The 22,590-nt window shown below is 44.2% G+C and overlaps 1 protein-coding gene across 1 annotated transcript in view; it reads right to left on the bottom strand.

Annotated features, from left to right (window-relative positions):
- Positions 1 to 22,590, bottom strand: part of GPATCH1 (G-patch domain containing 1) — a 366,682-nt gene that overhangs the window by 261,688 nt on the left and 82,404 nt on the right. The window contains exon 8 of the mRNA XM_085636704.1: positions 14,464 to 14,611. Within this exon, the coding sequence (XP_085492830.1) occupies positions 14,464 to 14,611 (148 nt within the window). The remainder of the gene's footprint in view (positions 1 to 14,463; positions 14,612 to 22,590) is intronic.

Raw genomic sequence — 22,590 nt, 5'->3', positions numbered from 1 at the left:
GAAAAAGTAGCCGAAATGCTACGAGACGGCATTATAGAGCCCTCCCACAGTCCCTGGAGTTCCCCGATCGTATTAGTGCCGAAACTCAATGGCTTTCTGCGGTTCTGCATGGATTTTTTGGCAGCTGAACACGCTCTCCCGCTTCGACTCATACCCCGTGCAACGGGTGGATGAGATGATTGAACAGCTGGCAACGGCTAGGTACCTCTCCATCCTGGACCTGACAAAGGGCTACTGGCAAAAAGCCTTGACACCATCAGCCCGGGAGAAGACCCCTTTTTCCACCCCCTCAGAGCTATATCAGTTCAGGGTCCTGCCCTTTGGCCTTCATGGAGCACGGGCCACCTTTCAACGGCTGATGGGTGTGGTGGTAAGAACTCACCATGACTATGCGGCCACCTATTTGGACGACATCATGATCTTTAGCTATATCTGGGATCAACATGTCATCCATATACACGCGGTTTTGGACAGTCTAAGACAAGAGGGACTTACGACAAACCCAGAAAAGTGTATGCTTGCCACAAATTCCATACGTTTCCTGGGTTACCATATACAGGAGGGTCACATACGACCACAGGTGGACAAAGTGGATGCCATCTGGACCCTGACGACTCCCACCACAAAGAAAGGAATACGGGCCTTCCTGGGCTTGGTGGGCTACTATCGGAGGTTTATTCCTCGCTTTTCAGAAGTAGCGGATCCCCTAACTGACATGTTGACAAATACGTGCCCCAACACCATCAAAGAATGGTAACATGAGCGTCGGCTAAGTTTTGAAACATTAAGGACCTGTTGTACCATGACCCAGTGCTTATGTGTCTGGACTTTGCCAAACGTTTCACCCTACAGACAGATGCCTCCGACAGGGGTCTGGGGGGGCATCTTGTCACAACCTGATGCTTCTGGGGACTTGCACCCGTGGTTTTTTTGAGTCGCAAATTGCTGCCTTGGGAGACACGATATTCCTAGGTGGAGAAGGAGTGCTTGGCAATAAAGTGGGCTGTCCAGGCTCTCCAGTATTATCTGCTGGGATGCCCTTTACTGATCATGCTCCCCTTGTGTGGCTGGCCAGGAACAGGACTCTAATGCTTGTGTGTTGCGTTGGTTTTTGGCTCTACAACCTTTTTCTTTCCAGGTGTCTCACCGGCCTGGGTCGCAGCAATCCAATGTGGACTTCCTCTCCCGTTCCGTGGCAGTCTCATGGCCTGATAGGTCATGCCTGGTGGGCAGGCACTGTGAAAGGGCAACGAGACGAGGACTGAGGACTGGGAGAAGAAGACCACAGTCCCGAGGGAGGAGGAGGACAAGAACAGCCGTGCAGAGGTCTACCTAAGGAAAGGCGTTTCGGACGAGGCAGCCGTGGCTCACCCAAGGGGCCACAGCTACAGGCAAATAACCCTGACAACCAGGAGATTGTTGGGAGGGTGGGTTCTCACCCAGGTGTTCTTTTCGGGTATATAACGCGGTCCACAAACCTTAGTGAGAGGTACCGGGTATTTTGTTAATTTCTCCCTAAAGACAGGTTTTGAAGGCCTTACATGGGCCAGAAAGTTGGTTCAGACAATTGGGCCCGGCTAGGGGTAATAATAGCATAAGGGTCAAGAAAGGGTTATCTCTCCCTATACTGTTCTCACGCCTGCTGTTTACGCCCACACACAGCCTAAACTCCCTGCCCGACCTGCCCTCATATTGTGTGCTGTAACACAGTAGACCCATACCTATACCTCTATTAAAGTCACGGGGAGGGAACAGGCGAACTGTAGTGGGGAATATATACGTTGGATAGGTTATTAATCGCCTCTCCTCTGTTTTTCACCCGAGGGGAAGACCGATGTCAGCAATGCTGACAAAGAGGGACGAACCAGCGAACAGGGGACCAAGGCGGTGGTGAAGAAAACATGTATCTAAGGACAGAACATGACCTCCACCCAGTTGTATAGGCTATCTCAACAAAAATAGAATAATGAAGAACCACTTTCTATACCCACCTGAACCTCCAGTGGTGTTTGTATTGTGACACCCTGGGAGGCACAAAAGAAAAGAAATAGTATTTACCAGCACAACTGCTTTACCATGGTAAAATAGAAGGCATTCAACACTGGAAAAAAAAACTGGTCAGTAAAAACCATTACCACTGTTGCTAAACCACATTTTATCTAAAGTGCCAGTTTTAGAAAGAACAATCTTCAGAACTCTTGTATTGTAGGCAAGCTAGCACTATTACAAAGTAATGAGAAACAAAATGGCAAAATCTCTATAGAAAATATTTAAAGGGAATTGACAGCCATTACATCTTGATACACTCCTATCACATCATTCCGTAATCAGTTGTACACAGACTTTATTTTTCAATGCTCTGTCATCATCCTGACATTCCTTGTATGGAGCTCCATTTTAACTTTATAAGGTTGCAACCTTTGAATCTAATACAGTAACGCCTACACTGCACTAGCCCTCAGTCCTAAATATAGGTCAATGCAAAAGATCCTATGTCTTTGGTTATTCTGGGGAGCTACTGGGTCTGTAATGGGACTGCAATGGGATTGCACAAACTTTTGCAGCTGAATTGCAAGTACTATGTACGTATGCCTACTTATGTTGTATGCAACTTGATACGTGACACTTTGTTAATGCTATGTCAAATGCAACTGCCAATAAATTAAAAAAAAGAAATACAGTAATGGCTGCAGCAAATATGACCCATCCTCCTCCATTTCTAAATGATGGTGGCAAACCCATTTTACCATGGAAAAATGGGCTAAACTCGATGGGCTAAACTCGATGAATCCCATTTTATTGCCATTGGAGAAGAACATTTACTTTCCGACTAAAACAATATATTTTGCTTCACAACTTGGGCATTGATGCGTGAGCAGAATTAACATTAAAACATTCAGGCACCATTTGCAGGGGGCAGGAGGGGTGGAGTTACAGGATGATGAATATCAAACCACTTATAAGAAGCTAGATAACAATTTGGGAATAAAATAAATGCAGTACTACAAAGGCACACATTCTTTAGGGGGCTACAAGGGAAGTATGAGAATGTAAATGTAACAAGCCATATGGCAGTGCTGATATGACTGGCCAATGCCTGTGAATCTGGAGATTTATGTGACTGAATCTTTCATGACTAGTTAGCTAGGCTTATTAACAATTAACAATCCAAGACTACAAAAGAAGCCACTAGCGAAGAACCACAACTTGAAAGATGCCACTGAGTTACCCAGTGGTATTGAACATCAAGCTAAATGCATCAAACAGATGCAATCTTCCACCTAAGAAGCAACTTGTGTGCGAAGTGCGTGAGTGAAAGGAAATAAAACATGAAGAATACCCTAAGCTCAAATGTGTGTCTGGAGTAGTTCTAGAATGAAGTGCTCTATCTGTGGCAATTTTAGTCATTTACCCAACAGTAACACATGGCTGGCTAAAAATTCTTCATGCAGGAAATATAGGAAAAAATGTAATTTTGCAAGGTTGGTATAGAAGCAAGTAACAGACAAGTAAATGCTGTTGAGGAACTTGAGGAAATTGTGCACAAGTTAGTTTTTCACAATGATGATGATGAAGAAATAAATGCAGCTTCTAGGGTGTGAAATAATATTCGTTGGGCATGTAGTTCAAGTGCTGGCTGTTTCAGGTTGGTGGTTTATCCTAAATAAAAACAATGTGTTTGAAAACCTTTGTGACAAAGATGACGATTCTCTGGAAATTTCTAACATCACTCCAGCAGTCTATATTAAGAACCTAATAAGTTTAGTGCATAAGATAATTGTATATATCTCCTTAAAGCGGTGCTCCACTACTGGCAAAGTGTACATAACCAACCAGGGTTCCTACTTATTAGACTGAAGACACCAGAAGTAATTTGGTATCATATTCAACCCCAATGACAATGATTCAGTACTGCTGTTGGAAAGATCCTGAGGGGGTGAAGATATATGTCAAGAATTTCCAGAATTATTCTCCAATGTACTTGGTCGTCTTAAGGGTTTCCAACATCAGAATATGTTGAAAAATGGGGTTGCACCTGTGGCACATAAAGTAAATACCATACCCTTCCTTATGAGAAAACCACTGGAGGATGAACTGAACAAACTGATGGCTAGGGAGTGATAGAGGCTATTTAATTATTCGAATGACTGAGCCTCCCAAGAAAATAGACAACTATACCTACAAATTAAAATTAAACAATACAAACAAAATAGGGCACTGCTCTCCCAGCTAGCACCACAGATTGTCATGCCACCTTACAATAAGAAACCCAGAGGAGGCTTTGCTTTGTCAGCATAAGCTGACAAGCTTGAAACTAAATGCCTGCAAAGATTTGAAGCATCCAGGACCATTTAAAGCTAAGAAGAGAAGTGAAAGCATGGCAGTTCCCAAGATAATTATATCAGCCGATGACCCTGAGATAGAACCCAGAATGATAACCCTTCTACCATTATAAGCATAGCTGAGAGCTAAGGAACAACCCCAACCAGCACATCATGACAAGAAGACACAGGCACTTTACCAATCTAGGAAGCTTCGCCCAACATGACCTAGCAACGATCTTGCTATACGGATCAATACTAGAAATACTCACTGCCTCTCTACATCTGAAAACCTGCAACTTGCTTAATGACATATGGGACTAGAACCATAGCCCCCTACATGTATTTGATACAGTAAAGGAAGTCTACTCTTTCTTCTACAGAGGAGTTACTCTACTCTTTATGACGGACTTCCAAGCATCAATTTGATACATTACCAGTATCAATATGATATATTTCATGTCACCACATGATACAATATACATAAATTCATTTTCTTATCCCTCATTAACAATGGAACAGGCATATACTGTATGAAAGGGCCTGTGAAATCTTATTTGCAACTTGATGGCACAGAAACAGGCTATACAACCCTGCTTAAAATAACCACTCCAGATAACTGGTCTAGATATAGCGGCGCCATCCGGGAAGAACTACGCAGATGGCGGGGCCTTCCTCTGTCTTGGCTAGGACGCATTAACACAATAAAAGTGTCACTTCTCCCAAAGATATTATATTTATTTCAATCCCCTTCCTACCCCAATTCCACAAAGCGACATCCTATCTCTTCAACGCTACTTTACTAATTTAATTTGGGTAAGTCATGCCCACGCTTTTCTAATAAAACATTGATGTTGCCACGAGACCAGGGGGGGGGGGTTGCTTGTTTGCTCTAATCTACTGAAGTATTATTGGGCCTGCCATCGTGGCTATATTTCTGAATGGGTGGTCCGGGAGAGTGAAAAGCACTGGTTCCACATGGACCGGGCGGTAGCATGTAGACCCTTATGGGACCTAGCTTGGCTCCCCGGGGGGCTTGCCCCCGTAGTGCGTACAGTCACTCCTACAAAAACGGTCCTAGAAATATGGGATAAATTGGCGATACCTCTGGGCCTGACCTCATTCCCCTCTCCTAACACACCCATTGCACGTAACCCCATTTTTCCCCCTGCTTTGCAACCTCGGTCTATTAGTGCATGGACAGACGGCGAATGTCGTATAATTCAAGTCCTTCATTGGTTACTCTCTCCTGCCTACATACAAGGAGCAACTAGACAGCTCAGTGCTTTAGAGACCTTAGTTCGCAACTTGAGGGCTCGAGGGGCCTTATCTCCCATACTTACAAAGTCCTGCAGCACTCGCAACGGCTTCAGCCCCACACATATAAACCACAATGGAGCATGGACCTTGGCGAAGAGGTCCCCTCGGAATGGTGGGATCGGCTGTGGCGGGACATCCCGAAAACTTACCAAAGTGTCCCTCAGCACGAATCGGCAAATAAGCAAACGACGCAATGGTACTTTATCCCGGCCCACATACAGCAGATGGTACCAAACTTTCTCCCAACCTGCTGGAGGTGTCAGGGCGACAGAGGTAACTTTATCCACATATGGTGGCCTTGCCCCAGCCTAGCAATATTTTGGAAAGAAATCCTTAGCCATATCAAGGACTTGGTGGGATTCCCTATTCCTGGCTCTCCAAGGGTAGCTCTGTTAGGTATCAGACCCTCGACTTTGAATGCCAGGACCCATTCGGACTGGCGCTTAATATTACAGATGTTAGGGGCCGCACAACAGTCTATAGCTTTTTTGGGAAAAACCTGCTCCCACTCCTTTGTCTGTGTGGTTTCTCTGCCCATGGCAGGTCTTAGCTCTTGAGCTACTCTCCGACCGCATTACCCACACAGACGCCAAATTCACCCTCACCTGGCAGCCATTAATTCAACATTTCTCCAAGTTGGAGCACTCCTGATTGGTCCCCCCTCGCCTACGAGCTTTAACAGGTTTTTGACAACCCTCTTGAGCCCTTCTCTAGGGGTCGTTAACCGGCGTCTCCAACTACATCAGAGCTGTAGAGTGATGTTTCACCTCTTACCCACGAGGCCCGAACCCCCCTCAAGATATTCTAATCTCATCCTCCCCCCCCCGACCCCGCCATTTGGGGTCCTCTTTCTCCCTTTATTGTTCAAAGTTTGAAATATACGCTTAGTTCTCCCTAAGTTCACTAGCAATAATATTTGGTGATGAATACACGTATAACGTACACATACACATACTTGAGCGTTAATTATTTCGCTTCTTCACTAGCGGTGAGCCAACACAACTCTTTTGTATTAATCCGTCATGGCACTGAGGCTTTCTTAGCAAATGCAATGTACAGCTGTAACCCCTGTTAGGGACACAGCGCAAAATCCTCCTCCTCCCTCTTTTTCATTTTCACTTTCCCTTTTTAGGCCCCGCCTCAGCCAGCGCATGCGCTGCTCTGGCGAGACATTTAGTGAGTGGGCTTTTAAAAGTCCGACCGGGTGGCATAGAGCGTGCAGTTACACGCACAATGACGAGCAGAGGCGCCATCTGGCTTTCCTCTCTCGTCATGGTACGCACACATCGCACACCACTCACCAGCCTGCTTTCACTTTTCCCGTTGCGCGCACCACTCGCATCCTTTTTTTTCTTTTAGCGCGCGCGCACACACAACTCCCGGGCTTCGGGGCCGCACGTCTTGTTTACGGTTTTCTGTCCGTGCACGCACATTTTCGCTAGCGTGGCTTTCTCTGCCAGCTTTATCTTGTTCTGCAAGGCTGCAGTCCCGACCTCCCACAGATTAGCTTTGCCTTTCCAATAAAATATTGAGTGGTAATATCTCATCAGATAAACACAGCAGGAAAAACAAGAGACACAGCAGAACGATGCCCGTAAAGCTGCGCGAGACACGCTTGTCGGCACAGAGCTCCTAAACCAAGCTGTCATTCATCAGGCACCGGCGACAGGCTGCTGAGGCAAAACATTGTCTCTGATGCTGATGGCTGCCACGCCAGGCAAACGGATTGTCGGAGAAGAGAAACTGAAGTTGCAACTCAGACAGAAGATACCTTCTGCGATGTAGACTCAGAGAGACAGACAGCAAAATACTGCTGCAAGGATAGCCCCACCTGCCTCCATTTAGGGCTGCATATTATGTGAGGTAATACCACACATGGCAAATACCAATACTGCAGGGTGCAGCGATTACCTATCTCTTGCCTATTCCCATTTTTGTTCCTCTAAACAGGGGCAATGGGGTAATCCCAAATGTTTTTCCTCCTTCTGAGTTGCAACACTGTGAAAATGCAGTCAGCTCACTACAGACTGTCCCACTTATGCATGCGCAGCTGATCTAATACTAAGAACAATCCACCACATCATCCCATCATGAAAGCTGTCCTCCATCTTTGAAGAGTGCCTACTTCCGAAGCCAATGCTGCAGAGCAAACTTTCCCTCTTCACGGCACACAAATTATACTGTTTTCATCGGTAAGAAAATCGTTCATGGGGCAAGCAAACTTCAGAAAAAAAAAATACGCATTAATCTTTCTCAAAGTACGCCATTACGAATGTACGGCACTCATTTCAGAATGCCGACTTTCTCGAGTTCTGGAAATATTTAAATATTCAACAATTCATTAGAATTCTTCTAATTTAATCACCAATGAAATTGTGTCCCTCTGGCTCTGTTTACCTGATTAATCTCCTATCAAGTTCCTTGTCCTCACAGTGTCAGAAACCCCATTGACCACCTCAATAAAATGAAGCAATTGCGCATTCATGATCAAGTTGTACTAGCAATATCCTTGTAGAGCAGTTAATGTTTTTTTTCATGTTGTATTACTAGAATTGTTGTACTTCCGCTTCATAGAAATGAGAGGATGGAAATCTCTAAACAAAAATGTACAATCATTTGTTTTTTTAAAGTGCGCAAAAACAAATATCAATTTTAGTGAATTGAGCAGTTGATTTGAGAAGATTCAGTAACTCCACAACTGACAGATGTTAGCGCACTATGATCCATTCCCACAAGGAACAAATTCAAATTATCCACCGATATTTGAATTAATGCAAAAACAAGGAGCCTCCTAGAGCACTCTCTTACCTCACCACCACTAATACTCCTTACACTCAATAGGGTTTGATTAGAAGGCTTCAAATAAAGTTACCCTAAATACCACTATAACTGCAATCTTTATAACAACCAATTACTTCAAGATTATGGAGGCTCCCCATAGACAACTGCCCTAAAAAATGTCGACCAAATTAATGTTTTCCCTCAAAGGGGGCGTAGGCACTTGACTACCATATGTACTAGAAAGTGCTTTGCACCAGTAAGGTGTTCAGTGGTATGGAAGTAGTTCTCCATAACATGAAGCTTAGAGGACAAGGCTCAGTCAGCACCACCACATCATCACTCTGCACCACCACAGCATCACTCAGGTCCACCACAGGATCACTCACCTTCACCACAGCATCACTCAGCACCACCACAGCATCACTATTTGTTACCACAGCATCACTCTGCAGGGCCACACCATCAGTCAGCATCACCACAGCATCAGTCAGCATCACCACAGCATCAGTCAGCACCACCACAGCATCACTAAGGGCCACCACAGCATCACTGTGCGCTACCACAGCATCACTGTGCGCTATCACAGCATCACTCTGCAGCGCCACTGCATCAATCAGCATCACCACAGCATCACTCAGGGCCACCACAGCATCACTCAGGGCTACCACAGCGTCACTCAGGGCTACCACAGCGTCACTCAGCACCACCACAGCATCACTCAGCACCACCACAGCATCACTCAGCACCACCACAGCATCACTCAGCACCACCACAGCCTCACTCAGCACCACCACAGCATCACTCAGCACCACCACAGCATCACTCAGCACCACCACAGCATCACTCAGCACCACCACAGCATCAGTCAGCACCACCACAGCATCACTATGCACCACCACAGCATCACTCAGGGCCACCACAGGATCACTCACCTTCATCACAGCATCACTCAACACCATCAGAGCATCACTCAGCACCACCACAGCATCACTCAGTACCACCACAGCATCACTCAGTACCACCACAGCATCACTCAGTACCACTACAGCAACACTATGCGCTACCACAGCATCACTCTGCAGGACCACAGCATCAATCAGCATCACTCAGGGCCACCACAACATCACTCAGGGCCAGCACAGCATCACTCAGGGCCAGCACAGCATCACTCAGGGCCAGCACAGCATCACTCAGTGCTTCTTACACTTTTTAATTACAACTTCTCAGCATGCTGCACAGCAGACACACTTCTCTACAACACAGGTTAGAAACATTGGCAAAATCAATAGCTCTACCTAAACACTTATATGGTTCCCCCCCATGCATAGCCAATAGGTCTCGCCTTTGGGACATTATGTGTTTAGTTATCCAGCACAATATCCTTCATTAAACAACATTAAGTGTTGCATGGCTAAACACTTATAAGGTCCCTAAAGAGAGACCTATTGGCTATGCCAATGCTTGTTTTTTCTTTTATTATCTTGCCCCCACTTTTTGCTTTGATTTAAAGTGTAATGTCTTTCTCTTAAAAGATTTTACCGCGGTGTTTTGATATTTATATTGGGCTTTGTTTCTTTCTGCTCTATGTTCCTTAATAGTTTGCTTTTCCCTGTTTTCAATATATTCAATAAACAGATTTGAAATAAAAAATAACCACTTAACTGGAACCCGACAGGCCTGCAGAGACTAAAGATATCTGCCACAAATTGCTGGTCACCGGAGGACTCTTAACAAAAATCACTCTGCAAGTCCTAAATAGTCCTATATTCTAGGCACTGACATCATATAATGACAAAAGGATAACCATGACACAGCCTTCCAGGCAAATCTTCCACGGACACATCATAATGGCAATCATATGAAGGAAAGCAACATACTCTATCCCAGGATCTGTGATCGCTCTTTATCAACACTTGTTACTTTTTGCAAATCCACAAGATTACAGAGTGGACATCCTCCTACTACAGCCAGCTTAGGAATTCAGACTGAGAAAATAAAGCATAAAGTACCAACACAATAAAGGGGCCAGCAGGGTGGTAAGCAGAACACATATTATAAAAAGGTGTTTCTATCCCTCTCACTTCCTCATCTATTGCACAGCTAAGTGGTAAGTACCATAACACAATAACTGCACCTCTGTGGTCATCACGCACAACATGGAAATACTGTCCGCATAGGCTAAAAGCAAAGACAATGCTCTTCCAACTACACACCAACACAGTGTAGCATGCTATTCACATGGACAAGCACTTCACCACCCTTCACAGGGTAGAACGTGCTATATTAATACCATAATATAGTACAATACAAAGAAAGTGGAATTAAAAATACTATATTTTCTTGTTAGCTAAGAGTCTTCACAGCAGTGAGCAAAGCCAGAGAATGCAGATAGCAAAGACTATTGGTCCTGCTTCAACCAATCACATAAGACCTGGAAACAAAACACTAATTAATGGCCACACATGCTTTGTATTTTTGTAGCTTTATAGTTAGATGTAAAATATCTCCTTTTTTAGGTCTCGTGCCTAGCAATGCAGTGCGTAGCACGAGTCCTTTTGTCCGGGGTTCCAAAACGGAGCCAGGAATCGTACACGCTCTTGCGTGTGCTTTTCCTTCTGTGCCCCGCTATAGGCCTTTGCGTGCGTGTTTTTTCCAAAGAGAGCACGCAATAGGCCAAAGGCAGGCGCATTGCTCCGCCCCTGGCCTATTGGTGTCTATTAAGAGCATCAAAAGCCATGTGGTTTCAATTATCGTGCCCAGACACGGGCGCGATAATTGAAAACATATGGCTCGCTGTGGCGCACTTGCGCACCACTCGCGGGCGTGTTATTTTTTGTACGATAGCGATCGCTTTCACTGCCGCTTGTTTTCGTTTTCCACGTCTGCAAAGCTGCTTGTTGTCTCTAGTATTGCTGCACCCAATTCTAGATGTCGGGCAAACACCTGAGAAGGGGGATAAAGGAGGTATAGTCATTTTTGTAAATCAATCTCACTCCACCACTTATCATTCCTATGTGTTTTAGCAGGAGGGTTGCACTGTGAAATGGCAAGGCAATGTTCTCGATAAACATAGCTCTCTTAGCTAGCTGCAGGGTATGTAGTAGAGTGTCAGGTCCCTGAACCATGCTTCGTCAGTGTCAAACACACCGTTCTAAAGTGGTGGTGCTGTAAGTGCAGTTTACCAATTACAGTGCTAGTGGTGCAGTGCTTATCTAGGCGGACCACATCACAAACCAGTGGTAGTGCATATGTGCATACCCCTCAGCAACCATCAATCATTTCCAGGCTAGGGAAAAGGCAGATGACTCACTTATTCACTCTGCCTCAGTGCACTGCCAGTGTATAAACCTTGGATTAAGAATGTATGAGTGAGCACCGATCTGGCTGCAGTTATAATATAAGCACGAGTGATTACTAATGAGTGCAATGATTACAATAAAGAAGCCCAAGTATTAATATGGTGATGCCATTGTGCATCGCCTACTCATGGATCCTTATTGTCCTCACTGACCACGCTTCAGTTTCTGTAAAGAGTATTGTCTAAGTTTATGGCTTACTTTTGTGATGAGCACAGGCAGATGGTTGACACTTCTGTATGTAAATGTCTGTGATGTGCAATAAGTCAAATAGTGAAGCGCTTCTCTAACTGTTCCCTAAAGCCACTTGTTTTCATTGAGACTCATGTGCGCTGTAAAGTGGCCTTTGATGGCACTATGAAAATCGCAAATAAAAGCTGTCACCATATACATCAGCCTGAACAAATTCTATAAAGAAAGTTGTACAACAAAGGTACCTCAAAAGATTTCAAATAGTTTTCTTTTCCTGGCTGTTAAATACATTTAATTTTCTAATCAGTGGGAAAAGTATTGCACAGTATAGAAGCAACAATTCCTTCGTCTGGGTAAGAATTTCACAGACAAATAAAGTGGTAGTTTTTGCAATTCAGCCACTAAATGAGTAGCATGGGCTCTAGCATAGCTTTGAGGAGGTTCTCTGCACAGGGCTAGCATTATCGCAGCCAGAAAAAAGCAGCACTTCACAGACCCACTCCGTAAGCAAGCACTGTGATGGCACCCGCAACAAAGGAGTTCGCCAAAGATGGGTGTACTCGAACTGCTGACAAGAGAGGACCCCAACACTCACAGCACAACCCGTGGCATCAGTAGAACTGAAATACTCAAATACACCAAGAAAAACGAACATTTGCAACGCAATCGGTTACGCCATTGGGAACTTATAAGTGTTTAGCCATGCAGCATATTATCGCACATCACAGTCTTTCCAACAAATCAATTACAGCTGGGTGGCATGCGTGGAACATTCTATGCTCACCCTGGAAGTCAGAGTTCAGTGGGGCACCTCTCACCACCACCATCTTGCTAGCAGCGCATTATATTGTAATACGTGAAAAAGGACAGAACTCACCATAGAAAGTAAGACGCAACCACAGTGAACTCTTCCAGGGAGAAGGGGCGTGGCCATTAGCCTAAATAAAGAACCCCGAGACGGATGTAGAGAGCGGACTATGCAGTCATATCTATTAATTTATGGATGCGTTTTTTATATAGAGCAGCTGAATTTAACCACTTGACTGCTAAAGCTTCCCACAATTTATTTTTGCAGTTTTATATAGCTCTAACTTTCTGGGAGGATTTTGGAGGGGCATTGTTAAACCGTTGGGGCGACCAGGAGGAACTGTGAACGCAATGCCCAAACAGGAGGAGGGGCCATCACACCTTCGCTGTACAGTGTGATGGCCAACCAAAATGTCCTCTAAGTGAAATCGCTGGAAAAAGAGCTAAGCACCTAAAGGAGAGACTTTTACAGAAATGCACCAATAGGAAGCCAGCATTTCTGAATGCCACAGAGATAGCAACCAATGGCAATCGGTGGGTTTGCCAAACCTCACAGAAGAGATATAACAGGTCCATCAAAGCTAGACCTAAAAACACAAGCAGAACAATGTCTTGGGAGCAGTGAAAAGCAGACAGGACTTTTGGCAAAAAGGAAGGACTGCGACGAAGGCCAACCTTCTTGAGTGATTTACTTATAAGGCCCTAGTAAAGTTCACAAGGTGTTCCCAGGGCCTGTAAATCAAATGCTACTGGTGGACCTGCAGCACTGATTGTGCCACCCACATGAGTAGCTCTGCAAACATGTCTCAGATCAGCAACTACAGTGTTAGTGAGTGCAGTTTTAATCTAACACAGTGATCACCAAGACAACAATACCAGAACGAGACAACATTAGTTGCACTGAATGAACCCATCTGTTTTGTTTTGACTAAAAATAAAAAGAAAAGTGCTAAAAGTATTCATTGGTGGGAACATGGACTAAACAGTCTCCATCTAAAGTTTGTGAAAGTGTTTCTTAGTTTGATGAAGACAATTGACACACCTTGAAATAATCTTTTCAGATCTTTACTCTATGAATGCGTGGGCCCTTATTCTATATGAGCCTTGTCCTCTATTTGAACCTGTATAGGGTTTTGCTAAACAAGCCCTCTTAACTGAGCTTCTAAAGGTACCTTAATTTGTTCTGGTGTCTTTCCAGACCACAACACTTTCACGACTTAGCATCTCCTTATATAACTGTCCTTTTATGGTGTGTCAGCTTCTTCTCAAGGTTACAAAGTTTTGAATCCTGCATAAAATTTAATCAGAGCCCAAAATGCAAGTGAATTAATTCTCTAACAAGCATTTGCAATGCAAATAGGTCTTGCATTCACGTGAGTTTAAGCTATTGGCATTGTAAATGACAATTCCTTTTATTTATGTTTTAAAACCGAAAACAACAATAAAAGGCATTGTCATTTGCAATGTCAATAGCACAAACTCGCGCAAATGCGAGACCTATTGCATTGCAAATGCTTGTTCTTTTATACTCTAAGGACCAGTTCTACTCAAAAGACGTGTTCATCGTCACATGAACATAAACACAGTAACTGAAAATTCATGGAACATATATGCATAATAGGTTGATGATTAAAGGAAATACTTTTAGGCACATTTAAAAGCATACATTTCCCTTTTCTATTTACCCTTCTGTTTTTTGTATTCCTTCGGTGCTGTCCAGCCAAATAACGTGTCTCCTGGGTCTTCGTCTTTGATAACGGTATCATATTTGGACAAAAAGTCTGTTCCATATATGTCATCATCATCTTCCTCCAAAGCTCCGACACCAAAGGCCTTAGAACCAAAGTAACAAATTATCAATATGCATGGAAGGGATTCAACAGGTAGTGATTATTCTGAAATTTTACACTTATAGCTAAATTCCACAAAATACACCACCTCTCCTTAGTACATACATTTGACAAACCTAGGCCTGCAGTATACACGGGGGAAGAATTGTACTAGAAACAATCCAAAAAGTAGGAGATTTTAATTCCTGGCTCAGAGCCTCTATCCAGTACGCCAGGTTTATTAAAGTTGAAGAGACAAAAGTTGACATCTCATCTTTACTAAGTCTCCCCCTACCTATGAACTGAGATCTCTTGCTATTCATTCAAATTGCATAAATACCTCTAATTCCGGAAGCCTGTTCAACAGCCTTCACTAAGAGCAGTACAATAGCCTCTGGGTGAATTGTAAATGTGTTACCATTTCAGCTGACACAGTACTAGCATACAGAATATCAATCATAAATTTATATTGTATTTATTTTGCTAGGATTATTTTCATTATGCATTTCACTAACTTAAAGGATTTGCATCTACCCTACCTAAGGTCATCCTTAACTGCTCTGTTGCCTTGCTTTATTGAAGTTGATTGCCATAGATCCCTGTACAATGAGACTGCTCACCAGCTAAATTTGTTCCAGTCAAAGATCCCACTCTTTACAACTGCTTCTTCTACATTGGTCTGATATCATTCATTTAAACATTTTTATCAGTTCCTCTTTTTTCAGTTCGGAGTCTGCCTTGCCTCAACTCCCTGATTTTTCGGTGTAGGTTTTAGCTCTGTTCTTGCAGCATGACTGACATTCCCTCTTCTTCTTTTTGGTTTATTCTCCGATACATCTCAAGTCCATCTGGAACCTTTTTTCATTGAGTACCATCATTCATTTAATTTCAATAAACTTTATTCGGCTTTAAAGATAAAACCATAAAAGTCATACAAACATCAATATACCTTCAATCGGATTACAAATTCACAAATGTAGCAAGTTCCGGGTAATCTAAACACAGGATAAAAATACATATATGATTTACATACAGATATTAATTACAACTTACCCCGAGTCTAACAGCGACCCATAAAAAGTTAAGAGTAAACAGAACGGTATCACTAGAGAGAAGTTGTAAAAAGATAAAAGCTGGTCTCACCCTCCTAAAACCCATTTTTTTTAAAATGGGAATAATAAATAGCTTTCTAGGAACAGCATAGAAAGTACAAAACATTAAAAAGTGCATCATGTCCTGAGGAGACTCACTGTCGCAGCCACAGGGCATGAGGCACTGACTTCTGTGGGAGCCAAGGGGATGTGCCAATAAATAGTGAAAGAGGTCGAGCTGGAACCTCATCAGTAAAAAATTATTGTGAATACTTTTTAGCTCTTGGAGGTAAGGCTCGATGGTAGGCACAGTTTTCAGTAAAATATACTTTCGCACACTGGGCTACAATAGCTCTTTTCCCTCTCTTTCACAATGATGTGTTCTTAGAAAGCACTCCCTAGCCCAAACGAGTTCCCTTTTACATATACGCTCAGGGTTCGTAAAAAGATCTGCTCTTCCCAATCTGGCGAGGCCAACTCTTATATACAGGAGCCATCGGATACATGCAACGTAATCAAGAGAGAGACAATCCAGTAGGACATCTTTACTAAGTGTGTTCTCTTGCTTGGCCCAAATCTTAAGCCACAAAGCCAGGGGACGGAAGGCCAGTTCATCTGAAAGGAAAGTCATCCCCAGTTCCTCGGGGACAACGTAAGATGGAGTACTTTGCGGGACAGAGAGGACTCTGCGCAATAAATAATTTTCGGCACTTTGCACAGCCCCAAATTATCAATATGTATGGAAGGGATTCAACAGGTAGTGATTATTCTGAAAGACTGAGTACGATTTCTTTATGGCTAAATTCCACAAAATACACCACCTCTCCCTAGTACATACTTTGACAAACCTAGGCCTGCAGTATACACGGGGGAAGAAGTTGTATTAGAAACAATCCAAAAAGTAGGAGATTTTGATTCCTGGCTCAGAGCTTCTATCCAGTACGCGAGGTATATTAAGAGACAAAAGTTGACATCTCATCGTTACTAAGTCTTCCCACACCCCCTACCCATGAAACTGAGATCTCTTGCCATTCATTCAGATTGGCATAAATACCGGAAGCCTGTTCAACAGTCTTCACCAAGAGAAGTACAATAGCCTCTGGGTGAATTGTAAATGTGTTACCATTTCAGCTGACACAGTACTAGCCTACAGAATATCAATGATACATTTCTATTGTATTGATTTTGCTAGGATTATTTTCATTATGCATTTCACTAACTTAAAGGATTTTCATCTACCCTATCTAAGGTCATCCTTAACTGCTCTGTTGCATTGCTTTATTATTACTAGAAGCCCCTCAGTGCGATCCCATATCTCACTCCCGTAACAGACCTTTGAGATACATTTTGCTTGGTAGATCTTCAAAAGGACCCCTATAGGCTTCCCTCCCACTCTGCTCAAAAAGTTAAAGACGGCCACAGAGGCTTTCACTAGATCCCCTTTCTTCCGATTAAGCAAAGGGCACACAGTCAGGGAGTCGTCAAAAACTACTCCCAAGTAAGAAAAAACATTAGTCTTAGGTATTGACGAACAACCTAGTTTAAAAATAGGCTGCTTTACCTTTGCCTTTCCGGGGCCCACCTGCATAATGTAAGATTTAGAGTGCTTTACCAACAGGTCCAGCTCCTCCACAAATGAGGCAAAAGAATTAAGGAGCAGTTGTAAGCCCCTTGCTGTCCTCGCCAGGAGGACAGCATCGTCCGCATATAAGAGGACAGGCAGGCTACGCTTGCCAACCAGGGGACTGTCGGCTTTTATTTCTAAAAGCACCTTCTCTTGTAAATTGATATATAGATTAAAAAGAAAGGGTGCAAAGGATGCACCCCTGACGCACCACCCTCTTGATGTTGAACTGGCGGGATACTTTCAAGTCCTTTGAGTATTGGACTACTGCCCCGGAGTCACGGTGAAGATCCCTCAAGAAACAAATTTATTTATTTCTAACATTTATTGAGCGCAAGCGAATACCCGTAGCCGTCTCGGCGCTAGACTATACAGCTATCTTTCCCCAAGATATTGATAACTTCGGAAGATCATGGGCAGTGTCACTGGTTAAACAGCCAGGTTTTTAGTTTCTTCCGAAACTGCAAAAGTGAGGGGCTGGTTCTGATATGTTGTGGCAAAGTATTCCATATCTTAGGAGCCGCAGCTGAAAATTGGCGGTCACCCCAGGAGACTGTTTTGGAACGTGGAACCACTAATTGGTTGAGAGTTATGGATCGAAGCTGTCTGACCGGTTTATAGGGTATAAGCTGGTCCTTGAGGGGGCATGGTCCTTGACCGTGAAGTGCCTTGTAGACTATGCAGAGTGATTTAAACTTGATCCTGTTTTGGTTCGTCAACCAGTGGTATGTCCTTATAGTATCAGAAATGGGTGCAAACTTGGGTGTTTTAGACAGCAGACGTGCTGCTGCATTCTGTATTGTCTGCAGTTTTTTTGTTACCCTGGCTTGGGCATTTAGAAAAAGTGCATTGCAGTAGTCTAAGGATGAAAGTACTAAGGAACTGACCAGTGTTTTGGCAGCAGCATCCGGTAGAAAAGGGATGATTTTCCTTATCATTCTAAGTTTATGATGGGCTGTGGCTGCTACTTTGTTCGCGTGTGCCATGAAGTTGAGATGATCATCAAAAGTTACTCCCAAATTCCTGACCTTAGGGGTCGGGCTAGGAGGGGTATCGAAGGCTGGTGGCCACCAGGATACAGACCAAATCGGGGAGAGGGGTCCAAAGATAACCACCTCAGTTTTATCGGAGTTGAGCTTCAGGCAGTTACCTGCCATCCACTCTCCAATCGCCATCATTCCATTTTGGAAGCGCTCTGCCACCTCCAGCCCGTCACCTTTAATGGCCAACACCAGTTGCGTGTCATCAGCATATGAGGTTAGGCTCATCCCGTATGCTTTGATTACACAAGCAAGGTCCGACACATAGATGTTAAATAGTGTCGGACTAAGGGATGAGCCTTGAGGAACCCCACACGGAAGTGACAGCTTGGCCGATTGGTATGGCCCCAGTGTGACCACCTGCGTTCTATCGGCCAGGAAGGAGGAGAGCAAGTCTCTCGCAGTGTGGTGAATGCCCATCCTTCCGACACGGTCCACCAAGATCTTGTGGTCGACCGTGTCGAAAGCTGCCGAGAGATCTAACAATACAAGTAATGCTGTCCCTCCCTGGTCACGGATAATTCTGATGTCGTCTGCTGCTTTGATAAGGGCGGTTTCCGTACCGTGATACTTACGGAAGCCAAACTGTGTGTCATCCAATAGATGATGTTTCTCTATATACTCTGATAGCTGCTGGTTCATGGCTTTTTCCGCCACTTCAGCTAGGAAAGGGAGGCTTGCTATGGGCCTATAATTCTTTAGTTCCTCCTTATCTAAACTGGGTTTCTTCAGCAGGGGTTTAACCAGTGTGTTTTTTAAGGAATCTGGATATGTCCCTGAACTCAGTATTGTGTTGCAAACATGAGCGATGACCGGAACAGTAGTGTCCATCACCATGGAAAGAACTGAGGAAGGGCAAGGGTCCAGAGCCGATCCCGTTTTAATAGACGTGATAATGATTTTTGTTTGATCAGTAGTAAGAGCCTTAAAACTGGACAAGGTGTTTCCTGAGGAAATGTGAGAGGGAGGGGCTCTGGTGATGTTAATTTTTGAAGTAAAAGCTTGGTATATGTCATTGACCTTGGAGAAAAAGAACTCAGACAACGCGTCGCAGAATGATTGTGACGGGGACGGATTTAGATCTGGTGCATTACCAGATAAGGTTTTAGTGATGTCATATAGTTGCCTACTAGAGCTTTTAGCATATAGCAATATTATTGTCGATGCCAATAGATGACATCAACTGCCATAACTTGGACCTGTTCACACAGTCAAAAGTCAAACATCTTCTGGCTGTACATCTGGGTCCTAATCACACGTGACCATAAAGTAAGGTGTACTGTGCCTCAAGATATTGGAAGTGGGTTCACACCCTTTTAAAAGGGGCAAATGACTTCTCAACTGTAAGCATCTTGACCCCTTAGGATTGAAGGCATCACTAGCCTACTACAATTAACACCAACAAAACAGGGTCTGCAGCCTTAATGTCTGTATCTGCCTTAGTAGACAGTTCCTCATTCACATTGCAATGTTTCTCTTTGTTAGTCATGTTCTTTGGTTACCTGCCGATTCACGTATTTCTCCGACTCTTTCAAAGCCATAGGCAGTTTTGCTGTAAATGGAGTGTGGAGGGAGGGAAGGGGATGCTATTTGTTTAGGACCCAATTGTGTTGACGTCTTATATATATTTAGCTAAAGTCACTGCATTTGAAATCATGGCAGGTAAATAAACCTACATCCATTTCGTCTATAGCGCACATTGCTCTTTAATTGGTGTTTGCTTATAATACTTGTGTGTTACAATTTATTGAATAGCTGGCCTATGATTAATTACTCGTTAACAAGATCCTTGTTTTTAGTCAAACTCCATGGAAGTAAAAAGATAAACAAATCTAATAGTTTGCTTTGCTAGAACTTATTTTCATTAGCTCATGGAGAACATCATTAGTCGAAGTTTATTATTTCAGAGCAATATTAAAAGCACTGTAAAATGAACATCTTTTGTATTGCAATAACTACAAAACCAAGTGAAACAAATAGCTCGTTATCACCTGACCACATACTCCTTGTTTTTCGTACTGCCATATGTACCCAACAAAATCAGTGTGGAGATGCCCCTCCATCCTGCAGTGGTGAATGAATCCAAGAAGGGTATAGGCATGTCAATCGTTGGTTGCTGAAGAGGCGGTGCGCCGCCCTGTACCACAGATAGACAGTCTATCTGGACGCATTATATCTTGTGAACGCGGGGTAAGAACCTTCCTGATCATGTCCGAAGTGATCCCTGGCCTACACGGTTTGCAGAGGATTTCCCTGCTCCTGCTGAGACAGCTGGGCAACTATGCTTGTTAAGGGAGCAGGTGGGGATGAAGGAGTTTGCAGGTGGAGGAGCTGTACTGGCTCGTCCACAAAATGGATGATTGCAGCTTCAGATGTCCACCTCCGACTTGAATATGTTTGGGTGGTCGAACAAAAACTGTAGCTTTTTGTGGCACCTGTAGGAAGCTGGCTCTTATGCGATATCTCAAAAATATGATATCCATGTAAATTGTCTAGGGGTTCCCTTCTGAGTGTACAGGGCCTGCTATGCTTTCGCAAAGTGCTCCGTTAGGGGGTAGTGAGGGCAAGCAGCCTTATCCTTAACACAGAGGAATGCAAGACATTTGTAAATACACACAATGATTAATAAATGACAACACAACTCAAGAAGGACATCCAAGTATCTAACAGAAGCATTCAAGACTTGCGATGCGTAGGGACACCTGGGGTCCTCTTCTCCATGGCCTGGGGGCGCCGGATGCAGAGGTGTCAATAGGCGTCTGGTTTTCTTACACTTACAGAGATTTTTCTTTGGAGTTTCTTCTGAACAGGCCTGCTGTTCACGGGAGGTCTTGGTCTTTATTGAAGGTAGCCAGTCCTACCAGGGTCTGGAGGCACACGGCTGCAGGACGTGTTGACTTTGGCGCCGATTAGATGGAGAACGGCAGATAGGTCTGCTGGCCTGGGTTCAGGTCAGGTGCTCTCTTCTGCTTTTGTGGCTCTTCGTATCCTGCTTCTTCATAGGCCATCAGGATCTGCCTCTCTGGTGCCAGGGACTCCCCTAACTACTGAATTTAGGGGCTTTAGAGTAGTAGTCAATGGGCTACTGACCCTTGAGGTCCCTATGGCCCCTATATGACCACTTCCTGTGGGAAGTGGACATAACCCTGTCCCAGAATTCCTAGATATGCCATCACAAAGATGACTACTTCTCAAAACTCCACCTCACAGTAGCCCACCTTAGGGGTAGTACTAGCCTGGACGTGGCACGCCTACTTGACTAGCTAATTTCCCCACCTGTCCAGGTGCCAAGGGGGCCCTGGACAAAGGGCTTCCTCTCCTGTGAGCTGGAGCCAGATTCGTATTTCAAAAGCGGCAGCCTTTTGAGGCTTGCCACCCAAGGAAGGCTAATCAGCTGCTCAACCTGTAGGAGGGGGTGTTACACACCCTCTTCCCGGACAGGCTTTTGTTCTAGGTCCCCTGAGAGCAAAGACTCTCACCCTAGGAGGCCAGAACAGCATTTCGGGTGGCAGGCTGGCAGAATCCAAGCAGCAAGCACACCAGAGGCTGTTAGGTTTTCAGGAGGCACTTCTAAAGTGTCCCCTGGGTGCATGAATTGGTAAATCTAACACTGGCATCAGTGTGGGTATGCCAATATGAGATGTTGGATACCAAACATCTCTATTTTCAGTGAAGCCGTCATGTAGCTGGGGAACTCATTTTCACCAGTGTCAGCACATGCTCTAAAATGGCTTCCTGGGTCACTTGTACTGGCAGTAATGGAACTGACCAGCATAGGGGCATATCTGCTCATGCATGTATGCCCTCACATGTAATACTAAGCACCCTCCCTTAGGGCTGTCAGGCCTGCTGTAGGGGTGACTTACAAGTATCAAATGCAGTGGTAGGAGACATGGCACACGGATTTGTGACATGTCGTCTTTTTCACTTTTGTCTGCTGCAAAACAGGCAGCCTACAATGACAGTACTGCATGTGCTTGGTGGAGGGTCCCTTAGTCTATTAGCAATTTGTGCTGCGCGCCCTTAGAGGCCCTTTTTAATTCTCCATGCCTTAGGTGTACCATTTAATAGGGATTTACAGCGGGTGTTAAAGGTTTTGCCAACTAGGGGAACAGTTTTACAGTTTTGGGAAAGAGCTCTGGCACTGGGGAACGGGTTAGCAAGAACCCAGTGCACTTTCAGTCGGTATCACATAATTTACCAGGCAAAACATGAAGGTGACAATGTC

The sequence above is a fragment of the Triturus cristatus genome, chromosome 12 (genome assembly GCF_964204655.1).
Source record: "Triturus cristatus chromosome 12, aTriCri1.1, whole genome shotgun sequence".
Lineage (NCBI taxonomy): Eukaryota > Metazoa > Chordata > Amphibia > Caudata > Salamandridae > Triturus > Triturus cristatus.
This window is presented reverse-complemented; position numbering and strand designations above follow the sequence as displayed.